This window comes from Panthera leo, chromosome C2, assembly GCF_018350215.1.
Source record: "Panthera leo isolate Ple1 chromosome C2, P.leo_Ple1_pat1.1, whole genome shotgun sequence".
Classification (NCBI taxonomy): domain Eukaryota; kingdom Metazoa; phylum Chordata; class Mammalia; order Carnivora; family Felidae; genus Panthera; species Panthera leo.
In genome coordinates this window covers 27,543,635-27,567,898 of record NC_056687.1, presented here as the reverse complement: position 1 = coordinate 27,567,898, position 24,264 = coordinate 27,543,635, and the positions used below count along the sequence as shown (strand labels likewise).

The 24,264-nt window shown below is 36.0% G+C and overlaps 1 protein-coding gene across 8 annotated transcripts in view; it reads left to right on the top strand.

The window, feature by feature from the left end:
- Positions 1–24,264, top strand: part of USP25 (ubiquitin specific peptidase 25) — a 149,249-nt gene that overhangs the window by 74,774 nt on the left and 50,211 nt on the right. For 7 of the 8 annotated variants that reach the window (XM_042956096.1, XM_042956093.1, XM_042956094.1 and 4 more), the window contains 6 exons: positions 3,188–3,264; positions 10,132–10,205; positions 14,815–14,963; positions 21,535–21,662; positions 22,281–22,376; positions 23,691–23,849. In XM_042956096.1, coding sequence (XP_042812030.1) covers positions 3,188–3,264; positions 10,132–10,205; positions 14,815–14,963; positions 21,535–21,662; positions 22,281–22,376; positions 23,691–23,849 — 683 coding nt within the window. Of the gene's footprint in view, positions 1–3,187; positions 3,265–10,131; positions 10,206–14,814; positions 14,964–19,209; positions 19,293–21,534; positions 21,663–22,280; positions 22,377–23,690; positions 23,850–24,264 lie in introns of those variants that run through there. The other variant, XM_042956100.1, reaches the window with a different exon arrangement.

Sequence of the window (24,264 nt, the reverse complement as noted above, 5' to 3'; positions counted from 1 at the left end):
AGTTTTTAAGAGTCTCTTATGCTTTGGCTCTCTCCCACTCTAACCTCTTTTTTTTTTTTTTTTCCTTCCCCTCCCCCATGGGTTTCTGTTACGTTTCTCAGGATACACATAAGAGTGAAAACATATGGTATCTGTCTTTCTCTGTATGGCTTATTTCACTTAGCATCACACTCTCCAGTTCCATCCACGTTGCTACAAAAGGCCATATTTCATTTTTTCTCATTGCCACGTAGTATTCCATTGTGTATATAAACCACAATTTCTTTATCCATTCATCAGTTGATGGACATTTAAGCTCTTTCCATAATTTGGCTATTGTTGAGAGTGCCGCTATAAACATTGGGGTACAGGTGCCCCTATGCATCAGTACTCCTGTATCCCTTGGATAAATTCCTAGCAGTGCTATTGCTGTGTCATAGGGTAGGTCTATTTTTAATTTTCTGAGGAACCTCCACACTGCTTTCCAGAGCGGCTGCACCAATTTGCATTCCCACCAACAGTGCAAGAGGGTTCCCGTTTTTCCACATCCTCTCCAGCATCTATAGTCTCCTGATTTGTTCATTTTGGCCACTCTGACTGGGTTTTGTTTTAAAGACACTTTTATGGCAAAGATACATCAATGAAAAAGGTGCTCACATTAGGATTTGCTCTTATTTATTTTTGGTTGGTTTGGTTTTTAAAAAAATTTCTAACAAAGTTCCAGTGCTGTATAGGTTTAATGTCTTACTCTTATCTGTTATAATAACACTTAACATAGTCAAATATTCTTAAAAATGATCTCAAACCCCCATTTTAGAGTACTCCTGGTTCTACGTGTCTTTTTTTTTTTTTTTTTGTAGCACTGTTTCTTTAGTATGTTCATTATATTCTCTAATAGCTTTGGGCATAAAATTAAATTTAAAAAGTCACTTCTATTTCCTGACTTATGTTTCTTATGGAATTGCTTTTTCTATGTCTTTTTCTTGGTTACTATGAATATTAATCTTTGGGTATCTTTTCGTATTTAAGAATGAGGCTGCACAAACTTATTGGGAGGCTTATATGTACACTGTAGACTTTTTAGTTTTGTTAGAGTGGACAGGGAGACAACTAGCTGTTGTTAGGCTGTTACAGACTCTTGACTGCCACGATGCGAATGCCATTGCTTTAGGCTGCAGTGTAGACTAACTAGTTTTCTCGTTGTTAGTTCTTTTTCTCTGGAGATCTTTTAGAGTAGTTGCACGTTATATTCAGGTTGATACAGGTTTGATTCTCTTTTCGCAGACGCTTGAATCTGAAACACACATTAGTGGCAGAGTGGAATAAATCCACGAGTGAAGTAAACATCATTACTTTTTTAGAACGTGAATTCATACTTCTATTTGATAGTCTTCTTAAATATATCATGTTTTGGAATATGCAAGAGTCTTGTGGGATACCCTTTGGTATATAGTACTGTCAATTTTAATTATACCTATAATTGTTACAGTTTAAAATTAAAATGTTGTGGGAAAGGCCTCATCTTTTTTCTCTTGATGAAAGCAGGCAGAATTCTTTTGTAAATGTTGATTTTAGATCAACTGCTTAAAAAGGGATTGATTTATTCTGAATAGTATTGTGATAAGTAGGAAATGTGTGTTTCTTGTTAGATTTAACCTTGCAAGATAAGTAAATTACAGAATTTTAAAGTTATGGAAAGTTGTTTTTAAGGTGTTCTGTTAGTTTGTGGGGCAGCTGTAACAAATTACCATAAACCATTGACTTCAAAGCAACTGAAAACTATTCTCTCACAGTTCCAGAGGCCAGAAGTCTAAAGTAGAGGTGGTGGCAGGGCTGTGGTCCCTCCCATGGCCCTAAGGGAGACTTCTTCTTGCCCTAACCATCTGCTGGTGGCTTGTGGTATTCCTTGGCTTTTCGTGGCATAGCTCCTGTCTCTGTTACATGGCCTTTTCCCCTGTGTGTCTTTGAGTGTGCTTCTTTTCTGTTTCTTGTAAGAATACCTATCCATTGGATTTAGGGCCTACCCTAATCAAGGATGATCTCATGTAGAGATTTACCTTAATTGTATCTGCAAACACCCATATTCTAAATAAGATTTCATTCTGAGGTTCCAGGTGGACATACATATTGGTGGGCCACTATTTAACTCACTCCAGTTCGTATGGATGTTTATAACTGGATTTTTGGGCTGAGTTTAGTTATCTCTAACTATATGGCTTTGGAACAATTCATTTAAGCTTCTTAGATCCTAGTTTCAGCATTCTAAAGGTGAATGGATAGACCCAGATGCTCTTCAGAAAACTTCTAGCAGGAAAAATATGTAATAGTAAATTTGTTTAATACTTGGGGCTCTTTTGGTAAATAAAGGCAGATTGCTTACATTGATTCATCGGTCTTTGGCAGAGCAGACTTAGTTGGATTGGTTTACTTTTTCTCCCTAGGTTCTAGATGAACCTATTTTCTATGTTCCACCTCACATTATTGAAAGGATTATGGTAGTTCATGAGTAAAACTGCCACTGTCTATTCCTGTTTTTCCATGTTAGAGGAACTAGGACTGAAAGAAGGGATGGCAACAGGTGAGGTTTGTGCTAGTTCTGAACGGAGAATTTTAGAGTTCATGAGATGGTGGACTTGATACTGGGAGTTGGTGACTGATTGGACTAAACCTGTCCAAGGTAACATATCTTAGTAAAAGTGCACATGGCTTAAAAAGTTGTGTGTAAAGTTGAATTAAGAAAATGAATTGTCAAAAATCACATCTTCATTCTAAGAGAGAAGCCAGTAACAATTCTTTATATAATAAAGAATCTGTTAATGTGGGTCCTTCATTTTATAAACATTCATTAGAGAACCCTTTTTTGGGGTGATAATTGTTTTTAAAAATCTCATTTGCAAATTAGAATTTATGTATGTGTGTGTATGTGTATAATACATATATTATATTTAACGTATAATACATGTGTATATTTTTTCCCATATTATAACCTAATTACTGTGATTTATCATTATAATGCTGACTCTCAGATCTTAGTTTTATTCTCTGGTTAGATTATAAATATTTATTGTATTTGATGTGAAACATTTCATGTAATACTTTTGGGAAAAGTCAGTAATTTTATATTTGATATGACGGGCTGTAAGTTTTATGTTGCAGTATTTAGTGTTTTTATGAGTAGGCTTAATAAGACCTTGTTTTCTTTCCACAGCAAGATGTGAGTGAGTTTACACACAAATTATTAGATTGGTTAGAAGATGCCTTCCAAATGAAAGCTGAAGAAGAGACGTAAGTTACCATAACATTTAGTGATGGGGTTTTAGGAGATTGATAAATAATGCTCATTTTTTCCTTTTATGTATCAGTGTTTATGGATAAATAGGAAGCTGAGATAAATATGTAGGAACCCAAAATATTGTCAAGTTGTTTGAAATTTTTGGCCAAAATGCTGGGTAGTTCTAGATATCTATTGTAAGATTAGAATCCAGCCAGAAATATCTAAAAAGCAACCCCTGAGAGGCTGATCCCACATGCCCAGTTGTTTTCTTTGGATTTGACAGTCTGTTTTCATGAGGAGGAATGGGTTAGTGGTGAGAAGAGATCCCAAGAGTGTTATTTCCAATGGAATCCTATTACATGGAATCACAAGGACAAGGATATGAAGTTCCTCTTCGACATTCTCTAGCTTTTTATTTTCTGCCCATCAGGTTGATCCATTAAGATTTTGGTTGTTTAAGAAATCTACACACTTTCAGCACAGTCCTACTCCCATTCCAGTGAGGCCCCTCTCTTAATACCAACCACTGGTTCCTTTGTGTGTCTTCATGAAACATGGGTGGACCATTTAGGATTTGCCAGCACATGTTCTGATGTGATCCTACAAGATGAAGTATATAAATTAACACCTAGAAGACAGAACTCCAGGGCAGAAAATTGTCTCCCTTCTCTTTTTTTCTTATTTTTAAATTATAACCAGCTTCACTGTTCAGTAAAAGTCATTGTACAGGTCTGCAATGAAACTAAATTAAAGTAAAAAATTTCTACTTCTACAATGTTAGCCAATAAGAAATGCCCCTAATCTTTAATAGAGACTTTCCCCTTTCATCCTTCATTTCCCAGGAGAAAAATAATTTCCCATATTATATTCCCTTGGTCTTTGAATGTAAAGTCAAGTCCACAGAAGTTTTATACTTAAAAATCTGATTTTATTTTTGCCTTTGTGGTTGGAGTCTAACAAAAAATAAAAGTCACTTGCGAGTTCCTAAGTTTGTTCACCCTAATGCTACATACATGTTATTTCTGTGCCTGAATAGCACTGGAGTTCTGCAGCTGTAGCCTGGGCTCTCTCACTCGGGTGTGTATAGATCCTTCAGTCCTTCAGACGTTCACTTTCATATGCTTGAATTTTAGCTTTCAGAGGGTTGTTACGACACACATGTTTAACACTGAATGGTCTCTTACCTTTGAAATTTTGAAACAAAAGCTAAACTTCAACCCTTTAGCTCTCAGTTCAACTATATAATATTCTCGGAACTTTGTGCAATCCAGACCCAAGTCGTTGCCAAAGGCAGTAGCAGAAATTTAGGATATGTCGTAAGCAGGAAATCATTGGTTTTAATTCTGCCAGGATGCCTGCTTGCAGAGGGGCCACTTGCTTGCAGACAGCAATGTGTTGTGAACATAAATAGAGGTGGGAGAAATCTCTGAAGAGATCAATTATGGTTCTAAGCCCATATAGTATTTGAAGAAAAAAAATTCTAGTTTTGGTAAATTTTACTCAGAATGGGGCAATTGAAAGCTCCTTCCTTCTTGGCATGTTTAGAAGTTTATGATGGTGACAGCTCTGGTCCTCAGGTTCTCCTCTTTCCTATCCACCCAAAGTTTTAGTTGCATTTTCCTTACGAGCTTCAGTTCCTAAGGCTCCAAGTGGTATATTGCATGACTTACTTTTGTGCCACAGTGGTGGTGCCCATGGCCATTTGGTATGGAATTACTTAGGCTTCTGAAACCTGCCTCTTAGGTTAGTTTCTTTCTTCTCTTCATGTTAGTTTCTCTCTTCATGTTAGTTTCATCTGGAAAAATCTCCCCATCAGATTCCTGAAATGCATCTGCTGTTGATGCATCTGAAACCTGAGTCCCAGCATCTTACACTCTTTCCTCAGCTTTTGAATGTTCAACACCTTGTGTATATTTCTTTCTGCTGCATCTTTTTTCTGGGTGGCATATGCCTCTAAAGTTCACATACTTGTGTATTTTATTCTTCTTTTAGGACGATTTGGCTGAATTTTTAACAGTTTAACCTTCTTCTTAGCCTGTATGTCATGCAGAGCCAGCCCTGTTTGTTGGATGAGTGTCTTTTTTTTCCTATTCTTTGGGTTTGTTTTCTGGCCTTTACATTTGTTTTTTCTAATTTATTCCTTTGATATTGTCTTGATAGGTGCCTCATAATGAGAGTTAGCAGACCCTGATCCATGAGAGTTGTCCACCCTGGTTTCTGTCTTGTACAGCTCATGTCCCTTGTATCTTTCCTTAGAGTTCTAATACCAAAAATTCACTGGGCATGTTTCCTGAGAGTATGAATAGGATCTGTATCCTCAGTCTGTGATAACGGAGTCTCTGAAGTTCTGTCAGTAATTCTTTGAATTTTACCCTGAAATCCCTAGTTCCTCCTCTCAAACCTATCCAGATTTTCTAAAAGTACGTCATTTAGTTTATCCTATCTTTAGTATATCATCCCCAATTGCTTTTTACCTGTCTCCATAGAAGGGTGCCTAAATCCTTATTCCTTCTGGGGGGGGGGCATTTTATCTTGATTTTGGAGATCTTGTTTATTATTTATTTATATGTTAATTTTCGTTGCGTTCTAGTCACCTTTTCTGACCTAGTAACTAACAGATTATTTCCCCTTTTTCTACAACTGTTTTAAAAGAAGCTGGAACTTTTCCATTCCAATTCACCTGAAATCTTAACTTTTATTTGAAATATGTTCTCCATGTTAATTTCCCCATAATTTTCTATCTGCTCTTAACTGTTTGTGGAGCTAAAACTATTTTTGAATGCCTCCCCCTATTGAAACAGAGCTTCCCAGTGGGTGTGGCATGGCTAGCCAGATATGGGTATATGGAGATATTGATCCTATTTCTGTGACCATGAGAAAATATGTCTTTTTACCTCAGAGTTCTCTGCATATATTATATATGTACCAAAGGTGTTAAAAAGATTGGGAAGCTGTGACTCTGTTAGCTATCCTAGGCCTTTGAATTCCTGTTCCAGCCTAATTCCCAAAGATAAGATGTCCCTGATACAAATTTTCTGTAGTGATTTCTTTTGGCCTTTGTTATTTGTGTCAGTCTATCTTTACTACTGCTTTCATGCAAGTGGTGGGTCTCTCTCATTTTTATTATAGGAATCTTGTGTCTTTTTAATTGGTCTTCACTTGCGTTCCTTACTTTTCTGTTGGTATAACCGTCTGGGCCCCTGAGATTCATAAAGTTTAAATGCAGGGCAAAGAGGGGCGCCTGGGTAGCTCAGTTGGCTACGTATCCAACTTCATCTCAGGTCATGATCTCGCGGTTTGTGAGTTTGAGCCCCACATTAGGCTCTGTGCTGACATCTCAGAGCCTGGAGCCTGCGTGGGATTCTGTGTCTCCCTCTCTCTCTGCCCCTCCCCCACTCACACTCTGTCTCTCAAAAATGAATAAATGTTAAAAAAAAAATTAAAAAAAGTAAATGCAGGGCAAAGAATAGGACCTCTGAGAGGTTGGAAAGGACAAGGTAAACAATTTTTAGAAGATTCCTTCCTGACTCCTTAGGGAAGGTCAGTGTTCACCACAGATTAGTGGAGAGTAGGACAAAATTCAGGCAGGATGATTTGAAAAGAGATTTAGAAAGTACATTCAGAATTGGTAGAGCTTCTCAACATCCAGTTTCTTCTGGCAAGTCACCAACCTGGGAAGTTATTGCTCATGGAGTACGTGTGTGACCATAAGGAGAAAAATCAGGAATGTTGATTTCCTACATAAAAACAAGAGGCCACGGGAAGGAGATTCCCGCTAATATTCACATCTAAAGATTCATAGATTTTTATGTCAAGAGACACAATCTTTGGATTATTCCTGTTTCCCATATCAGTCTTAAATCCTTTTTATTCTCACAGTGTAAAATACATAAGGTATGAAGTAAATTTTTCCTATAGAGTTAAAATGCCCAAAGACTAAATATATGTAGTGGGAGAGGATACATTGATTTTGGTGTCGGATTTGAGTCCACTTCACAGCTTGAGCACTTACTAATTTTGTAAATTTGGGCAAGTGACTTAACTTGCTTTATAGCTTTATTAGTACAATAGAGGTAATTATACTACCTGTTATCAGATAATTATACTACCAGATAGTCCAGTGACAACAACCCCAACAGTTTACAGTCTTATATTGTTAGATGTGTCCATTGGGTGTGAGCAAGGGGCTGTGCCCATTCTTTTGCTCAAGCCCAGGGGTGACAGAGGCTTTGCCTCATTACCTCTCCTGGGATCACCACAGCAGTGAAAGTACATGGGCTCTCAAAGTTTTTGCCACACATCACTTCTGCTCACGCTTTGTTGGGCAGAGCAAGTCATGTCATCCACTTGAGTTCAAAGTGAGTGAGAACGCTTTACACCCATTAGGATAGCTACCATCAAAACCCCCAGAAAATAACAACTGTTGGCATGGATGTGAAAAGAATTGGAACCCTTGTGCACTGTTAATGGGAATGTGAAATGGTGCAGTTGCTTGGGAAACATCATTGTGCTTCCTCAAAAGATTAAAAATAGAATTACTATTTGATGGAAGGAATACCTTCACAATGTATACGTATATCAAATCTTCACGTTGCATGCTTTAGATTTTGTCACTTATGCCTCATAAAGATTATATGATCCAACAATTCTACTGCTGGGTCTTAAAGAGATAATTGTACACCCATGTTCATAGCAGCATTATTCACAATAGCCAAATGGTGGAAACTACCCAAATGAATAGATAATATAATAGATGAATGATGAATAGATAAATAGATAAATGGATAGATAAATAAAATGTGGTATACATACAGTGGAATATCCTTAAAAAAGAAGGAAATCCTGACACATGCTGCAACATGGATGCTTAGTGAAATAAGCCAGTCACAAAAGATAGACACCATATGCCACTTATGTGACGTGTCAAGAGTTGTAAAACTCAGGAACAAAGTAAGAATGGTGGTTGCCAGGGCCTGGGAGGGAGGGAAAAGTGTGGAGTTGTTCAGGGAGTGTTGTGTTTCAGTTTTGCAAGATGAGAAGACTCCTGGAGATTGGTTGCACAACAATATGAATATACTTAACATTACCGACTAAACACTTAAAAATGGTTAGATGGTAAATTTTATGTTATGTGTATCTTACCTTAATTAAAAGTTTTTTAAATGGGGGTGTCTGGGTGGCTCAGTTGGTTAGGCATCTGACTCTCATGGCTCAGGTCGTGATCTCACAACTCTTGAGATCGAGAGCCCCCATTGGACTCTGAGCTGACAGTGAGGAACCTGCTTGGGATTCTCTCTCTGTGTGCTCTCTCTTCTCTTTCTCTCTCAAAATAAATAAACATTAATTTTTTTTTAATGTAAATAACATGTGAGTGGGAAAGTATATCTTAACCATGTACCTGAAACTAGAGAGTCAGAAATCTTTTTTTTTTTTTTTTTTTGAGAGAGAGAGAGCGCACAAGCAAGGGAGGGGCAGAGAGAGGGGGACAGAAGATCAGTAGCTGGCTCTGAGCTGACAGCAGTGAGCTTGATATGGAGCTTGAACTCACAAATAGTGAGATCATGACCTGAACTGAAGTCAGCAGCTCAATCGACTGAGCCACCAGGCGCTGAGGCCAGAAATCTTTGTGAAAAGTACTGACATCTACCATACTACCTCATAGGATTGTTGTGAGGATGAAGTGAAGCCCTTCCCACCAGTTGTTTTAAGGAGTAAATGGTGATGCACATTTATAAAGACACAGTGTCCTTCACCCATCCCCCACCCTTTTTTTTTTTTATTTTAGCAAATCAGTTTTACTGGTTTAAACACAAAATTTATGAAGATAAATTTTATACACAGTTGTGGATACCACACACTTTTATGTAGTAATGCCAAGATAAACTGTTTTCAGACCACAGAGAATAAAACAAAAAGAAAAGGTTAAAAAAATTGTCAACTTCTATTTGCTTCAAGGGAAAAAGAAAAAGAAAAAAACAATGTATCTGAGAAATAATTTGGAAAATTCACAAATGACTGTGCCTGCAACATGAAGGATGGAGTAGCTCCTTAGCTACTTTGGGTCAAACCCAGTGTTTTGCTCCTTCATTGTGACAGGCTGTTATCTTTGAATGTTGTGTACTGTTCTATTTTAAATTTGGGAGATTACATATTAAAAATTTACAGAAATTGCCTCTGATTAAGGGTGGCTTTTCTTTGTTCCCAACAAGTCCAAATAAGCATGTATTGCATAGAATAAATGTATGAGATCAGAATGAACAATGATAAGGAGAAGATCAGTACTCCTTGAGCATAGACTATGTCAGGTCTTCTTGTTTTTGTTTTTGTTTTTTTTTTTTTTCAGGATTTCTCCACTTTTATTTTTTTTTTTTAATTTTTAAAAAACGTTTACTTATTTTTTTATTTTTATTTTTCAATATATGAAATTTATTGTCAAATTGGATTCCATACAACACCCAGTGCTCATCCCAAAAGGTGCCCTCCTCAATACCCATCACCCACCCTCTCTTCCCTCCCACCCCCCATCAACCCTCAGTTTGTTCTCAGTTTTTAAGAGTCTCTTATGCTTGGCTCTCTCCCACTCTAACCTCTTTTTTTTTTTTCCTTCCCCTCCCCCATGGGTAGGTCTTCTTGTAATGTTGTGCCATTTTAACCCTACAACAGCCCTTTGAGTTCAATTACTATTATTATCCTCAGTTGACATGTGAAAAAATGGAAGGCTAAGTTTAAGTGCCTTATCCGAGGTGATGTAAATAGCAGCAGTGATAATCACATAAATAAATGTCACTGACTTGGCATATATTGTTCTTTTAATGTTTTCTCTGTTACATACAGATACAAAAATTATAACCACATTTATGTTTTATACCATGCTTTAGGGATGAAGAGAAGCCAAAGAACCCCATGGTAGAGTTGTTCTATGGGAGATTCCTTGCTGTGGGAGTACTTGAAGGTATGGTTACACGTTTTTATTTATTACATTTGAAGGGATATTATTATCGATTAGCTCTTGTCTTGATAGTGACTCCTTATTTGTTGACTGGTTTTTAATTTTAATTTGACTTATTCTGTCTACTGGTTCCTGTTGCATTGTTACTACTAATCACTTGCACAGAAAACACAGAATTGAGTGAATGAAGAGGAAGTTACAAGGTCTGTTATCACATACTAATTTATACTGGGTTAATGTTATGCTAATAGTCTTTCCCTGAGAAGGCTTCTGTGATTCTGTGAATTTGGGGGTACAGGGATTAAGGGGGCATTTGGTTTTGAAAATGATATTGGAGTTGAATACTGGTTTTGCTATGATGATCACTGTTTTTGAGGATTTCAAGTCTATGAATGTTGAAAGCTGCATTTAACAATGTAGCATAATCAGGGTATTGCATTTTTGGGGTGATTATAAAATTCTTTAGGTTCTCGTTTTCAAGAAAGAAGTGTACTCTTTTGAAAAAATCATTTAAGAGTGACACTACACTATCTACCTTAAATGCCTATTACTTTAAATCTGGGTCTAACCGGTTACTCTTCGGTTTTCCTAACAAGGGAAGGGAAAGGACTCATTAGATATACTTCAAATACTAATAATTACTAATCCCAAAGCATGAATTTTTGAAAAAATTTGAAACATTTGAAACATTTTCCAAATTTTCAAAATGGCCCAGCACATCAACTTTTAGAAAGTTAACCCAAATCACTTGAAGTATAAAATTTGGAAAATTGGTTTTCCTTCAGGGTCTTAAGTAATGGATTCCTATGAAGTTTCATTTGAACATAATTTTATAGTTTGGGATTCAGAAAAAGGCAGACATTAACTCAGGATTCAGTCAGGCGTTTAAAAGGTTACACTGTCAGTACATTTTTTAAAATTGTTGCCTCAAATACTGAATATTCATTATATAAATAGTGGGATATTTTCCAGTTTGGATTGTCCATACTGTCCTACTGATTTTTACTTGAAGTAGAACACTGTATTTGAAGCAGTAGGGTGGCTCTAATCAGGTTGACTGTGTACTATTTATACCCTTTCTACTTCTGTTACCTTGATTCTTGAAAGTGATTTATTGGGGCACCTGGGTGGCTCAGTCAGTTAAGCCTCTGACTTCAGCTTAGGTCATGATCTCACAGTTTGTGAGTTTGAGCCCTGTGTAGGGCTCTGTGCGGACAGCTCAGAGCCTGGAGCCTGCTTCAGATTCTTTGTCTCCCTCTCTCTCTGCCTTTCCCCTACTCACGCTCTCTCAAAAATAAATAAACATTAAAAAAAAGTGATTTATTGAAATAATTAATTTGTCAATCAGTATTGAAGTCCTGGTACTGGGTATTAGTTGTTTCAAAACTATTCTACATAAATGTGATTTTAGTACATTTCCACACGACCTATGTATTTGCTTCAGTGAAAATGATTTGGTTTCTTGCTCTTATCACTTTTACATATATTTTCTTAATGCTTTCTTTTAGACCAGAGGCTCTCAATTGGAGGTGATTTTCATTTGCTTTCTAAAGTTCCCTCATTGCAAAAGTTCCTCAACTTTTCCAGAACATCTAGTCCATTGACCCTTTCATTTTATTCCTCTAGGCCCTTTTCTTTACTTACTTCTTTGCCCATTATGATCATTCTTAGAAATCTCTAACACTCCCTTTCCCCCATTCCCCATCCACTACCTCTCTGGCTGTTCTCTGACCGTCACTGGGATGTTCATTTTCTCTCTGTGTGCACCAAGTACCTGAGTATTACTGGGGAAAAGTCACTCAGTGGGCAAACTAGAAATGTTCCATGAATTTGTAGCAGATACTAAGTGTCCCTGGCCCCAATCCTGTGACACTACCTGGCATCCTTACTTGTTTTGTTAAATCACTGTCTTCTATCCCATTTTCTGCAATAACGATTTTTATCTTTTCTGTTTTTTAAAAAAATAGTTTAGAGAGAATGCACGTGCACCCACAGTGGCAGAGGGGGAGAGGTAGAGGGAAAGAGAGAAAGAGAGAATCTTAAGCAGGCTCCACACACTCAGCATGGAGCCCAACATGGGACTCGATCCCAGGACCCTGGGATTATGACCTGAGCCAAAGTCAAGAGTCGGACACTCAACCTACTGAGCAACTAATACCAATGCACTCCTTACCTTTTCTGTTTCCAATTTAACCTCTCTGTCTCTCCATTCACTCAGAAAGACCTTCCTTCAGGTTTTATGGATTTACCCTGAAGCTAAGAAATCTAACCAGAGGTCCTAAGGTCCCAAATCTAATTTTGTTTGTAATTTTCTATCTTAGGTCTTAAAAGCAAGTTTCTCAAATATGTGAGTTTCAGCCTCCACAACCTGGATCCATCCCAGCCTATACCACATTCTTTTTATTTGTCCTTCCAGATAATAAGGAATTATTCAGTCTTACTTGAAAAGGCTATTGTTTATATGTCCTCAGGATCTCACCCCTTCATGCTTTCACTCAGACCTTGCCCTCTTTGTTATCTTGCCTTTTTCCTGTATTTTCAGCTTCTCCCTCCACTGTCTTCCTCATCAATATTTAGATGTGGTCTTGTAACTCCCATTGTAAACAAAAAAGAGCTCCCTTCACATAGTCTTCCAGTTAATCTCATTCAGTTGAGAGAGGAGTTTGTTTTTACCTGCTAAGTCCCCATTTATTCAACCCATCCCACTTTTGCATCTGGCCCCAGACTTCTTCTAAAAGAGCACTTTCTAAGGTTATCAATTTCTAATATGTGTTCAAGGCTGTCAGATTCCACTTAGTTCTCCTATTGAACTCTTATCAACTATTCATGCTATTTATTCTTTGTCCCTTTTCTTCTTTTTTTAAAATTTTTTAAAAGATTTATTTATTTTTGAGAGATAGAGCATGAGCAGGGGAGGGGCAGAGAGAGATGGAGACACAGAATCTGAAGCAGGCTCCAGGCTCTGAGCTGTCAGCACAGAGTCCGACGTGGGGCTTGAACCCATGAACCGTGAGATCACGACCTGAGCTGAAGTCAGATGCTTAACCGATTGAGCCACCCAGGCACCCCTGTTCCTTTTCTTTTTTACTATTCAGTCCTTAAAAACACTTCTCTGGCTTCTATGGTACCATATTCCCTTGGCTGTTTTTCCCTACCTCTGCGGGTACTTCTTAGAAGTTGTAATTATAGCCTCCTGTTTTATCTAAAGGTAGGCGATCCTTGGGACTCAGCTCAGGCCCCCTGCCTTTTCCTGTCTGCTGGTTTCCCTCGGCAGAGTCTCATTCACTCTCTTGATCCACCGCTGTCAGTAGCCAGCAATTCTCTCATTTATAGCTTCAGACCAGAAGATTAATTTTAGTTACAGACTCATATCCAACTCTCTTCTCAACTTGAAATGCCATGGGCCTAAAACTGTGATTGCCACTACTGCCTTAAAACAAAAGGAAAAAAAAAATTCCCTGCTCTTTATTTAGTGGAGCCCCTTTTAGAACATAAACAATCGAGTTGCTTATGCTAGAAATCCGAGTATCATTCTTGATACCTTCCTTACTCTTCTGTCCCCTTTCCTGCCAATGAACCACCAGTCAATCATAAATACTCCTTCCTGAATATGTGTATAAAAATTTCATCTGCTTTTGTGCACTTTTACTATTAACACCCTATCCCACACTGCCTTTATTTCTAGATGGATTCTTTAAGTCTTCTAACAGTCTACCATCTATTTAACACAGAAGCCATAAAGATGTTTCAAAGATAAAAATCTGGTCCTATTATTCCTAGATTTAACTATTCAGTGACTTTCTGTTATACTCCAAATATATTGAGGAGAAAAAAATTCTTAACATGGGCTTCTAAAGCTTTATAGATTTTGTCTCCTTACCTGATTCTTCATTATCATCTTCCTGTTGCTCCCCTAAGGAATAATGTCCTCCCCTTAAGCCTTCAGATATGCCAAGTTCTTTGCATCCTTGAAGTCTTTGCATGTGTTGTCCCTTAGCCAAGAATTCTCCACAGCACCCTGACACTCTGGCCTGGCTAACTCCTACTCACCATTCAAGTCTCAGTGTAAATGTCATTTTGCTATGGAAGTCTTCTCTGCTTTACCCTCCAGCGCTAATGACTAGGTTAGCTCTCCTTTTCATACTCTCTCACATTACTCTGTTTTACCACAAATTTTTATAGCACTTATAATGATAAGTAATTTTTTGTTCATAATTATATGTACAATTAATATGTGTAATATCATTCTTCCAAAAGAGGCTGAGAGTTTCCTCAGCTCAGGGACCATATATATCTGTTTCATCCACTGCTATACATATTCTCAGTGTTTAGCACAGTATCTTGTCCTTAGAAAGTATTTTTTGAAAGAATATATGTATTTACACACACATACATATAATTACTTCCATATATACAGGTGTGTAATTAATATCTATGGTTCGATGTGAATGTGCATATGTGCATGTATAAACCAACAAGAAAATTACAATGACTACTCTGTGGAACATAATCAGAGTTATGGCTTTCAGGTTCAGGAGGTAATTCATACACATTTACTTTTAGTGGCTAAAAGGCCATATTGAGTAACAATTAACTTTCCCTTCTTCCGTAGGGAAAAAATTTGAAAATACTGAAATGTTTGGTCAGTACCCGCTTCAGGTCAATGGATTCAAAGATCTACATGAGTGCCTAGAAGCTGCTATGATTGAAGGAGAAATTGAGTCCTTACATTCAGAGAATTCAGGCAAATCAGGCCAAGAGGTGAGTTTAGCATCTTCATTTTTCATTTCTCCCCAGGTCTTTCTTACACTGCTGTAAAGTATAATTTAAGGCTCTAATTATATAGCTGCCTAATACTTGAGAAAATACTCAGATTATGTGTTTGGATTTAATTATGGTAATTTAGACATTTGGGAAACCTGCACAAACAAGTCTGTAATCTTACATTAAATTCTCACTTAAACAATTTAGCTTAAAATTTTCTGTTAAAGCCTTCTTTTAGGACATTGTTAAGTCTGTTTAGAATTTTTAAGGAAGGTACCAGTCACTGTGGCATGTTAGTCCTGGAAGTGAGGAAGAAAAACACTGATAGGAGGGTGGAATTTTATATAGACATATGTTACTAATATCAAACAGTGTTGGAATTTGTCTAGATTCCCTTTTTGGTAAAATTACTGTGTAATTGCATGAAGAGCAGATGGAAGAACTTGGCTTTCTCAAGAGAGATATAACTTAAAAAATATAAACCTGTTTGTTTCCACTGATCTCTGTCTTTTCATTCATGTCTCTAGATCCATCTGTATATCCATCCACCCATCCATAAATTCATCCGTATGTGTTACTAGAATAGAAGGCAAAGGACAGATCATGTGCTGCAAAATCGCTTATCATTAAGCAGTTGCTGATAGTTGTCTACTTGTAAGCTCCATTCCGGAGGGTAGAGAGCGTCATATGTGTTATTCTCCACATAGCCCTAGTGGATAGTACAGTGACTGCAGGTAGAATTATGTAATGACTGAATGAATGAAATGTCTCAATGTTACCAAAAAAGTTTCTGAGGTCGTTATCCCTGAAGAGGTGCTTAATAAATATTAAGCGATGATATCTCTGTGTTTATCTAAAAAGGGGCTGAGTTTTTGTGTCTTTGAAAATAAATTGCATGTATCTAAATTTGTGCTTTTTGTTTAGAAAAAGATATGATTAATCATTTTTTTGTTCTTCATCCTCATTTCCTTCTCTTCTCTTATGTACCCAACAAAAAAAGAAAGAAATAACATTTACTCTTTTTTTGGCTTTTTGTTTTTAAGAGTGGGGAGAGAGCGGGGGTAAAAGAGAGAAAATATTTGAGATAGTTTTGCTCTCTACATCATAGATCATCTACTTTAGTGAGTCTCAGCAGATGCCTAAGCCCTGCTTCAGAGCTGTCCATCAGAATCTCGGGTAGGGATATGGTACCTGGGCCCAAGAGCTCCGCTCCTGATTCCCATATAGACCTCCAACTAAGAATATTTAAATTAGGCTTTAAATTAGTCTCTAAAGATTGGGACTCTCCTAGGATCCTATAATGGAACAAGAAAGCAGATTCCCCTCCCCACTCTGCTCCAAAATGTGATCTGTTTTCTGTTTAATAAAAGGATGACGGGTTGGGGCAGGGAAAGGAGGGATGGCATACTCCTTACTCTATCAAACTGGCTTATAAGTGAAATAGACATTGGTTTATTGGTAAATAATTTAGAAATTAATTGGTAAATAATCTCTCTCACATATTCACAGCTTTTAAAAATGTTTTTCTTACATTGAATATGAATTTCATTTATTTTAAAAGCTCTAGTTTGTTCTCCATCTTTGGCTTCATACCCTGAATGCCCTATACTGTAGTATGTATTTTCTGCCTGGGCTTTTACATCCAACCTAAGGGCTACAGTCATTTGTTTCCTCTGAATTCAGCAGTTTGTAAGCAGTCTTAATAATAGCAAATTCAATTACCTGTGATTCCTATTACCAGTTGCCTAGATTTGCAGGACACATTAGTTTCAATAATAATTTAGCCTGATTTAAGAGACTATCACTGACTAAAGTAGACTGTCTTAAAAGTTTTTAATAGTGTGCTTAAATTATAGCCTTATTTCATTATGTCTTTCAGAATAACTCTTTCGTTTCCTAAGTATCTATAAAGACCAATGAATAACATTTTAGGTTTGTTTCTAAATTCGCATAGTCCGTGGTGATAAAAACTTTTATCTCCTACACTATTATTTAGTAAAAATTATTGATTTTACTTTGATACAGAAAACATCTGCTTTGCTGAAATAGCTGTAGTCTTGTAATAGAGAAGACCTCTAGTCTCATGAATCACTCGTGTTAAAATATCCAGTGTGGCCTATGAGAGTTTAAATTTCTGGAATGACATATCAAGAGACAACTGAATAAATTAAAAATGATTATATGTAAGATAACTGTACAAATACTTTTATAAATCATAAATTTTAAATTTTAATGAAATTGTATGCAATTTATGGATGAATCAAACTATCTTGGAAAGCCGGAGATTTTTTTGATTGCCTGTTGGAGCAAAAAAATTTCAGATAGTAAATACCTCACTTCTATAAATAGTGTGTTGTACATTTTCTTTTGATTACTGCTATTCACATATAAGTATTTGTACTATCCTATGACTTGCATTTTTCACTCACTAGTGTATCATGAACATCATTCCATGTGAATGTGTATGGCTTTACACCAGTCTTTTTAAAACCGGCATAGTATCAAATAGCCTGTATTTCTAAAATTAAACAGATTTAATTCTTCTGTAAGACAGTAGTTGGACAAAGAATAATTTTAAAGAATGCTTATGTATAAATACCCTTGAGAATTTAGGAATGAAGGATAGTCAGAAGTGGGATCTTTGGGTCACCAGGCGTACTCATGTGAAAATGTAAGTACTGCCAAATTTCCCTTCACAAAGCTGTACTAAGTTATAGTCAGAGTACTAAGAGAAATTTTATGGAGCTTTGAAACTAAATTAGGGAAACAGCACCTACATGTACCATATTAGACATAGGTAAATGTTGTATGGGAAATTTATCTTTAAAAGTGAAAAGGCACTTTGTAGTCCGTTTTCAATTGCAACAACGTGGGTGGAACTACAGGGTATTATGCTAAGTGAAATAAGTCAGAGAAAGACAGATATCATAGGACTTCACTCATATATGAAATGTAAGATATGAAACAGATGAACATAAGGGAAGGGAAGCAAAAATAATATAAAAGCAGGGAGGAAGCAAAACATAAGAGACTTAAATACAGAAAACAAACTGAGGGTACTAGATGGGCTGTGGGTGGGGGATGGGCTAAATGGGGAAGGAGCATTAAAGAGGGCACTTGTTGGGATGAGCGCCGGTTGTTATACATGGGGGATGAATCACTGGAATCTACTCCTGAAGTCATTATTGCACTATATGCTAACTAACTTGGATGTAAATTAAAAATAAATAAATAAACTTAAAAAGAAAGTGAAAGGGCAAATGTGTGAAGCTGATTAAATGACTAAAACTAATTTTTGAGTTGGAATAGGAAGTTTTTGCTTTTCATGCTTAATTTATATCCTGGTTTTGTCTGGTGTTCTGTGGGAATCTGAAACGGTATGTCTGCTTTTTCTGTCTGCTGCTCCCTGTGTTCATGTAAAATCACAAAAGCAAGGTATTTAAAACATGTTAATAGAAAAATCAGCTATTAGAACTCATAAAAATTATTACATTCTCTCTAGAAAATATTTGTTATAGTCATAATAAGTTCAGGAGCATTTTTGTTGCCCATGTTGATTATGTATTTTTTTTATTCACTGCCCTAATCTGTTACTTCTGTAGGGTTGTTATACAATATAATATAATAAATAATAAATGTGTTTACAGAAAAGAATAAAGCCTTATTTTTACCTTTAAAGACTTGTGTCTCACAAGCATGGCATGCCAATTAGAGAAGTAAATACAGTTTTTTATTGAATACAAAAATAATATTCTGAAAGAAAAACATCTGATTGTTGTATATGTAAAATTCTAGTTCTCTACTGCTATACTTAGGCTAGACAAACCCGTAATATTTTCTAAGATGAATTAAGGGAATGTCTGGCTGTCTCTTCTTGTCCCATCAGCTTTAGAATAAGAAAGTGAATTGGGGCGCCTGGGTGGCTCAGTTGGTTAGGCGACCAACTTTAGCTCAGATAATGATCTCAGTTTGTGAGTTCGAGCCCTGAATCCGGCTCTGTGCTGACAGCTCAGAGCCCGGAGCCTACTTCAAATTCTGTGTCTCCCCCTCTCTCTACCCCTCCCCTGCTCACACTCTGTGTCTGTCTCTCAATAATAAATAAATGTTTAAAAAAAAAAAAAAAAGAATAAGAAAGTGAAATCCTTCCACTCTTGTAGTATGAAAAAAACTGTCACTGTTGTTAGAGTAAAAACAGTCACAACGGAGACATATTACATAACTATTATAAACATTCTTTCTTAAGGTATGGAAGTTATTTCCTGGACTTTTCATGGTCTACAGAGAAGCATATGCCCAATTTGGGTGATTTTATTTCTATTGGCCATGGTAGGTTTCCATGAGTTAAAGTATGTAACTATTTAATTTTAATGGTTGACATTTAAAATACTGCAATAAAATATGAAAGTAATAGTTCTTGAAACCTACTTACTTACTTTAGTATCATAAATTGGAGTAGAGAATATTATCCTAAGGCATCAAAAGTTTTCTTTATGATATATATGTAGTATGATTTAATTTAAATACTAACTTTAGTTTTGCATTAGAATTAACTAAAATTTTTGCCAGTGCCATGTGAGAACAAATAAATAAGCAGACTTTGCTCTAGAGATTTTAAAACTTAAGAGTTGCTTCTGGTGTTAGCTCTTTTGTAACTTTCCAGTCAACTTCAGTTTTAATAGCCATATAAAATACATTTCTTCAACTTCAGCTTTTGGTTAAATAGAAACCGAATCTAACTCAGGAAATTGCAATTCATGTAATCATAATTAGCGTTTGGGGAGGGAGAAATAGTTTTGAATAACCATTTACATTTATTAGCTTTATTTAGAGAAAAGTAGCAACTTTTAAGATCTTAGTCAAATTCAGTTTGCCAAATGTGCATTGTTCCTGCTTTTTGGGATGTTTGAATTTAAATTAGTGTACTCTTAGCCTATTGACATGCGTGGTGGCACTTTGTGGCACTTGAAAATACCACCATGTGTAGCAGTTACTTTTTATAGTAGTACATTGTACACTTTATAATAAGTATTTAAAAATAATTGTTACGTTATTTTATATTTTATTTGGTGATTCATGAATTTTTATTCATTCTTTAAAAATATGTTTATGTAGTTAGGGCACCTGGGTGGTTCCCTTGGTTAAGTGACCAACCCTGGTTTCAGCTCAAGTCATGATCTCACAGTTTGTGAGATTGAGCCCCGAGTTGGGCTCTGTGCTGACAGTGCAGAGCTTGCTTGGGATTCTCTCTCTCTCCCTCTCTGTGTCCCTCCATGCTTGGCTCTTGCTCCCTCTCCCTCTCTCTCAAATAAATAAACTTAATAAAAAAATTATGTTTATGTAGGAGTGCCTGAGTGAGTGGCTCAGTCAGTTAACTCAGTGGCTGACTCTTGATTTTTGGCTCAGGTCATGATCTCATGGTATGGGATCAGTCCCATGTCAAGCTCTGTGCTGACAGAACAGAGCCTACTTCAGATTCTCCCTCTCTTTCCCTGCCTCTGTCCCACTCGTGTGCATGTTCTCTCTGTCTCTCTCTCTCTCTCTCTCTCTCTCTCTCAAAATAAATAAATAAATATTAAAAAAATATCTTTGTGTAAAACTTGAATCTTTTTTTATGAAAATAATTTTCTTTTGAGGTTTTGTTACATTTCATGCTTAACTAAACAGTTGCCGAAGTTTGTGGATGAATTGGCTGGCTCATCATAATGAGACATTTAATTTTTTAAACACTAGTCATTTAAAAAGATTTTAAATGTAGTTACCGTTAGTATAAATTTCATATTTGTTAGTAATCTTTTTCTTAAATTAGAATTCCAGTAGGAAAATTAAATTTAAAACAGGGAAATACCAGTCTCTAGTTTTTAGTGTGAGAACTGTGATCATTTATGCTCTAAGAATATATTTGTGTGTGTGTGTGTGTGTGTGTGTGTGTGTGCGCGCTACATCCTACAAGTTGCTTTGTCAAAGGTTTTGAATGGTGGTCGATTGTAGTAAGTGTATGACCATTTCTGGTAGTAATAGTGAGATAATATTGAAGAAGCCAGATAGTTGAGCTATTAAACCATAATTTTAACCAGTGTCTATCTTTTTTAGGTTAGAAAAGTTTTTAAGGTATTTATTTATTTTGAGAGAAAGAGAGAGAGGGAGAGAGAGAATCCTAAGCATGCTCTGTGCTGTCAGCGCAGAGCCCGACTTGGGGCTCAGTCTCACAAACTGCGAGATTGTGACCTGAGCTGAAATCAAGAGTTGGACACTTAACCTATTGAGTCACCCAGGCAGCCCTTTGTTAGGAATTTTAATGTAAAAAATTATCATGGAAGAAGGAGAGTTGTTAGAAGATTTTTTTTTTCTTTCCTGGTTGAGTATTATTCCCATCCTTAGAATTTTCAAGAGGTATGGAAAACTTTTGGGAAGAAGTTGAATTTTAACTAATTTGCATATCTAGTCAAGTATTTGTGATGTCAGCATTGTGATGATACATATAAAAATGCCAGTGATAACACTCTGTGCCTAACATTGTAATGGAGAGAACAAAAAGGTTATAATAAGGTTTTTTGTTATTTTCTTTCAGCATTGGTTTACCAAATTACCACCTGTGTTAACATTTGAATTATCAAGATTTGAATTTAATCAGGCATTGGGAAGACCAGAAAAAATTCACAACAAATTAGAATTTCCTCAAGTTTTATATCTGGACAGGTATCGTTTGTTATACAGCATGACTTAATTTTACAACTGTTTAGTAACCAAGTAAAGAATTATTATTGTGTTTAGAGAAAATTTTTGCTTAATTTCTTTAGAATTAATCATTACTTTTTTGCATAATATGTTGAATACTGTTTGTCAAGGAACGTGGAGTTCTCTTTCTAGTTAGAAAAGTATAGTTACTGGGAATAATGTTATAAGGAAGTTAAAAAATTTATATTTGTATTACAGTTGTCAGAATTTTAAAAAATACTATTTTGTATTGTATAATACTTGATTATAAAATTTTATTTTTAACGTTTATTTATTTTTGAGACAGAGAGAGACAGAGCATGAACAGGGGAGGGGCAGAGAGAGAGGGAGACACAGAATCAGAAGCAGGCTCCAGGCTCTGAGCCATCAGCCCAGAGCCCGACGCGGGGCTCGAACTCACGGAACGTGAGATCGTGACCTGAGCTGAAGTCGGACGCTTAACCGACTGAGCCCCAGGCACCCCTTGATTGTAAAATTTTAAATGAATGGATCTTCTGTGGTGTTGGCTAGACTTAATATTGTGTCTATTTCCATGATATTTAGAAATGGTAATGTTGTTAATTTTTCTTTTTCCGATAGATATATGCACAGAAACAGAGAAATAACAAGAATTAAGAGGGAAGAAATCAAGAGACTAAAAGATTACCTCACAGTATTACAACAAAGACTAGAAAGGTATTACAGCTTTAAGAAGTTATGAGCTAACTATAGGAAGTCATATTTTTAGTGACTCTCTGAAATCTTTCATTTTAAATTTGCTTTGGGTGACTTATAATTCTAGTAGTAATCATTCTGGACTAATATTTTGCTTGAGTAGTTTAGTTTTGAATTTTGTTAGAAACTAATTTATAGTTGATATTAAAGATTATTTTAGTGTTTAAAATTAAGTATTTTTACTGTCAAGTAGTAATGCTCATGGAACTGAAAAATAGATGCAAAGTTAAACTAATCTTTAAAAAAATCCAAAAAAAAAAAAAAAGGGACACCTGGCTGGCTCAGTCAGTAGAGCATGTGACTCTTGAACTCTGTATCGTGAGTTTGAGCCCTACATTGGATGAAGAAATTACTTAAAAAAACAAACAAACAAAAGAACAAAGTTAAACTAATCTAAAATTTTCTGCTTGTAGGAGACTAAATATCACTCTTGAGATTTCAATTAAAATGAATGATGACTGTTTTTCTCCTTAGTATAGGAGATACAAACTCAGATGCCTACTAGGGCCTCATGGAGGCTTTATAAAGAAGGGAAGCAAGTATGTGTATGCTGGTTGGCAAGAGGAGCCTAGAGGTCATATCTCTGTGGAGAGGGAGTGTCTACTGTCTGCACCAGTGGGCGGTGTCACATGTGATACCACGTGTGAATATTTGAGAGCTTCCCAAAAGATGCCAGAATCTGGACAGTCAGAAATGTTCTGTAATTCAGACAAAGTCTACAGACTGAAATGTGGCCTGAGACGTCCCAGTTTGCAACATCAGATTAATCTGTATCTCTTGTTTTAGTGTTAATTTTCAAATTAATAGCCCAAAACTTTTTAAACAAAAATAATATATTTCAATAATTTTTATTTTTTAAATGTATCAGTAATCATATTAAAAAACAATCAGAGGTAAAAGGTAGGATGATAATATTAGTCACAATCTTAGTCATGAGACCAGATGACAGATCTAAAAATAAAAACAGTCTCAGGATATGAAACTGTCTGTTTTCATTTTCCTATTGGGTTACAACTTAGAGCAGCGTTTAAAATTTATAACAGTATACGGACACATTCAGTTGTAATCAACTTTGTTTTCCTTAATTTAGAGAACGTTTAAGTTATTTCTTAAATGTATCTTTAGTTTTTACATCTTCATTTGAAAGCAAAATTAATTTCATTGTTGAAAAAGATTTACTGAAGTGTTTTTTATCATGTTTTATAACAATTATTGAAAACAACCAAATGTGCTTTATATACAGCTAAAAGCTTTTGTACATTTTATGGTTAACAGATATTTAAGCTATGGTTCGGGTCCCAAACGATTCCCCTTGGTAGATGTTCTACAGTATGCGTTGGAATTTGCTTCAAGCAAACCTGTTTGTACATCTCCTGTTGATGATATTGATGCTAGTTCCCCACCTAGTGGTTCCGTACCACAGACATTACCAAGGTAAAGAGTTTTCTTTATACAAGGGCCAGCTCTTTCACCTATATTACATAGTAATAATTGATGCCTTTAAAAAGGTTTTATGAACTGCACATTGTGATTTGTTTTAGTAGACTGTAAAAATATTAGAGTCACTTAGAAGATTGCATATTTTCTGGGTGCTTTGTTATTTTACTGTTTCAGTAGAGTCTATGGATGTGAATTGAAATTTTTATCTTATCTGTTTCTGTTTGGAATTGTACTTTAGGTTGTTTTGGTATATATTTCCACCTTTTATCCATGAAAATACCGTTTTTTCTGTAATGTAAGCAGATAAATATTATCTAATTCCAGTATACATAAGATTTGTTGACATGATTAAACCATTTCTTCTATAAAGCCACAATTTCATCATTATAATAATGTATTCTTCATATAT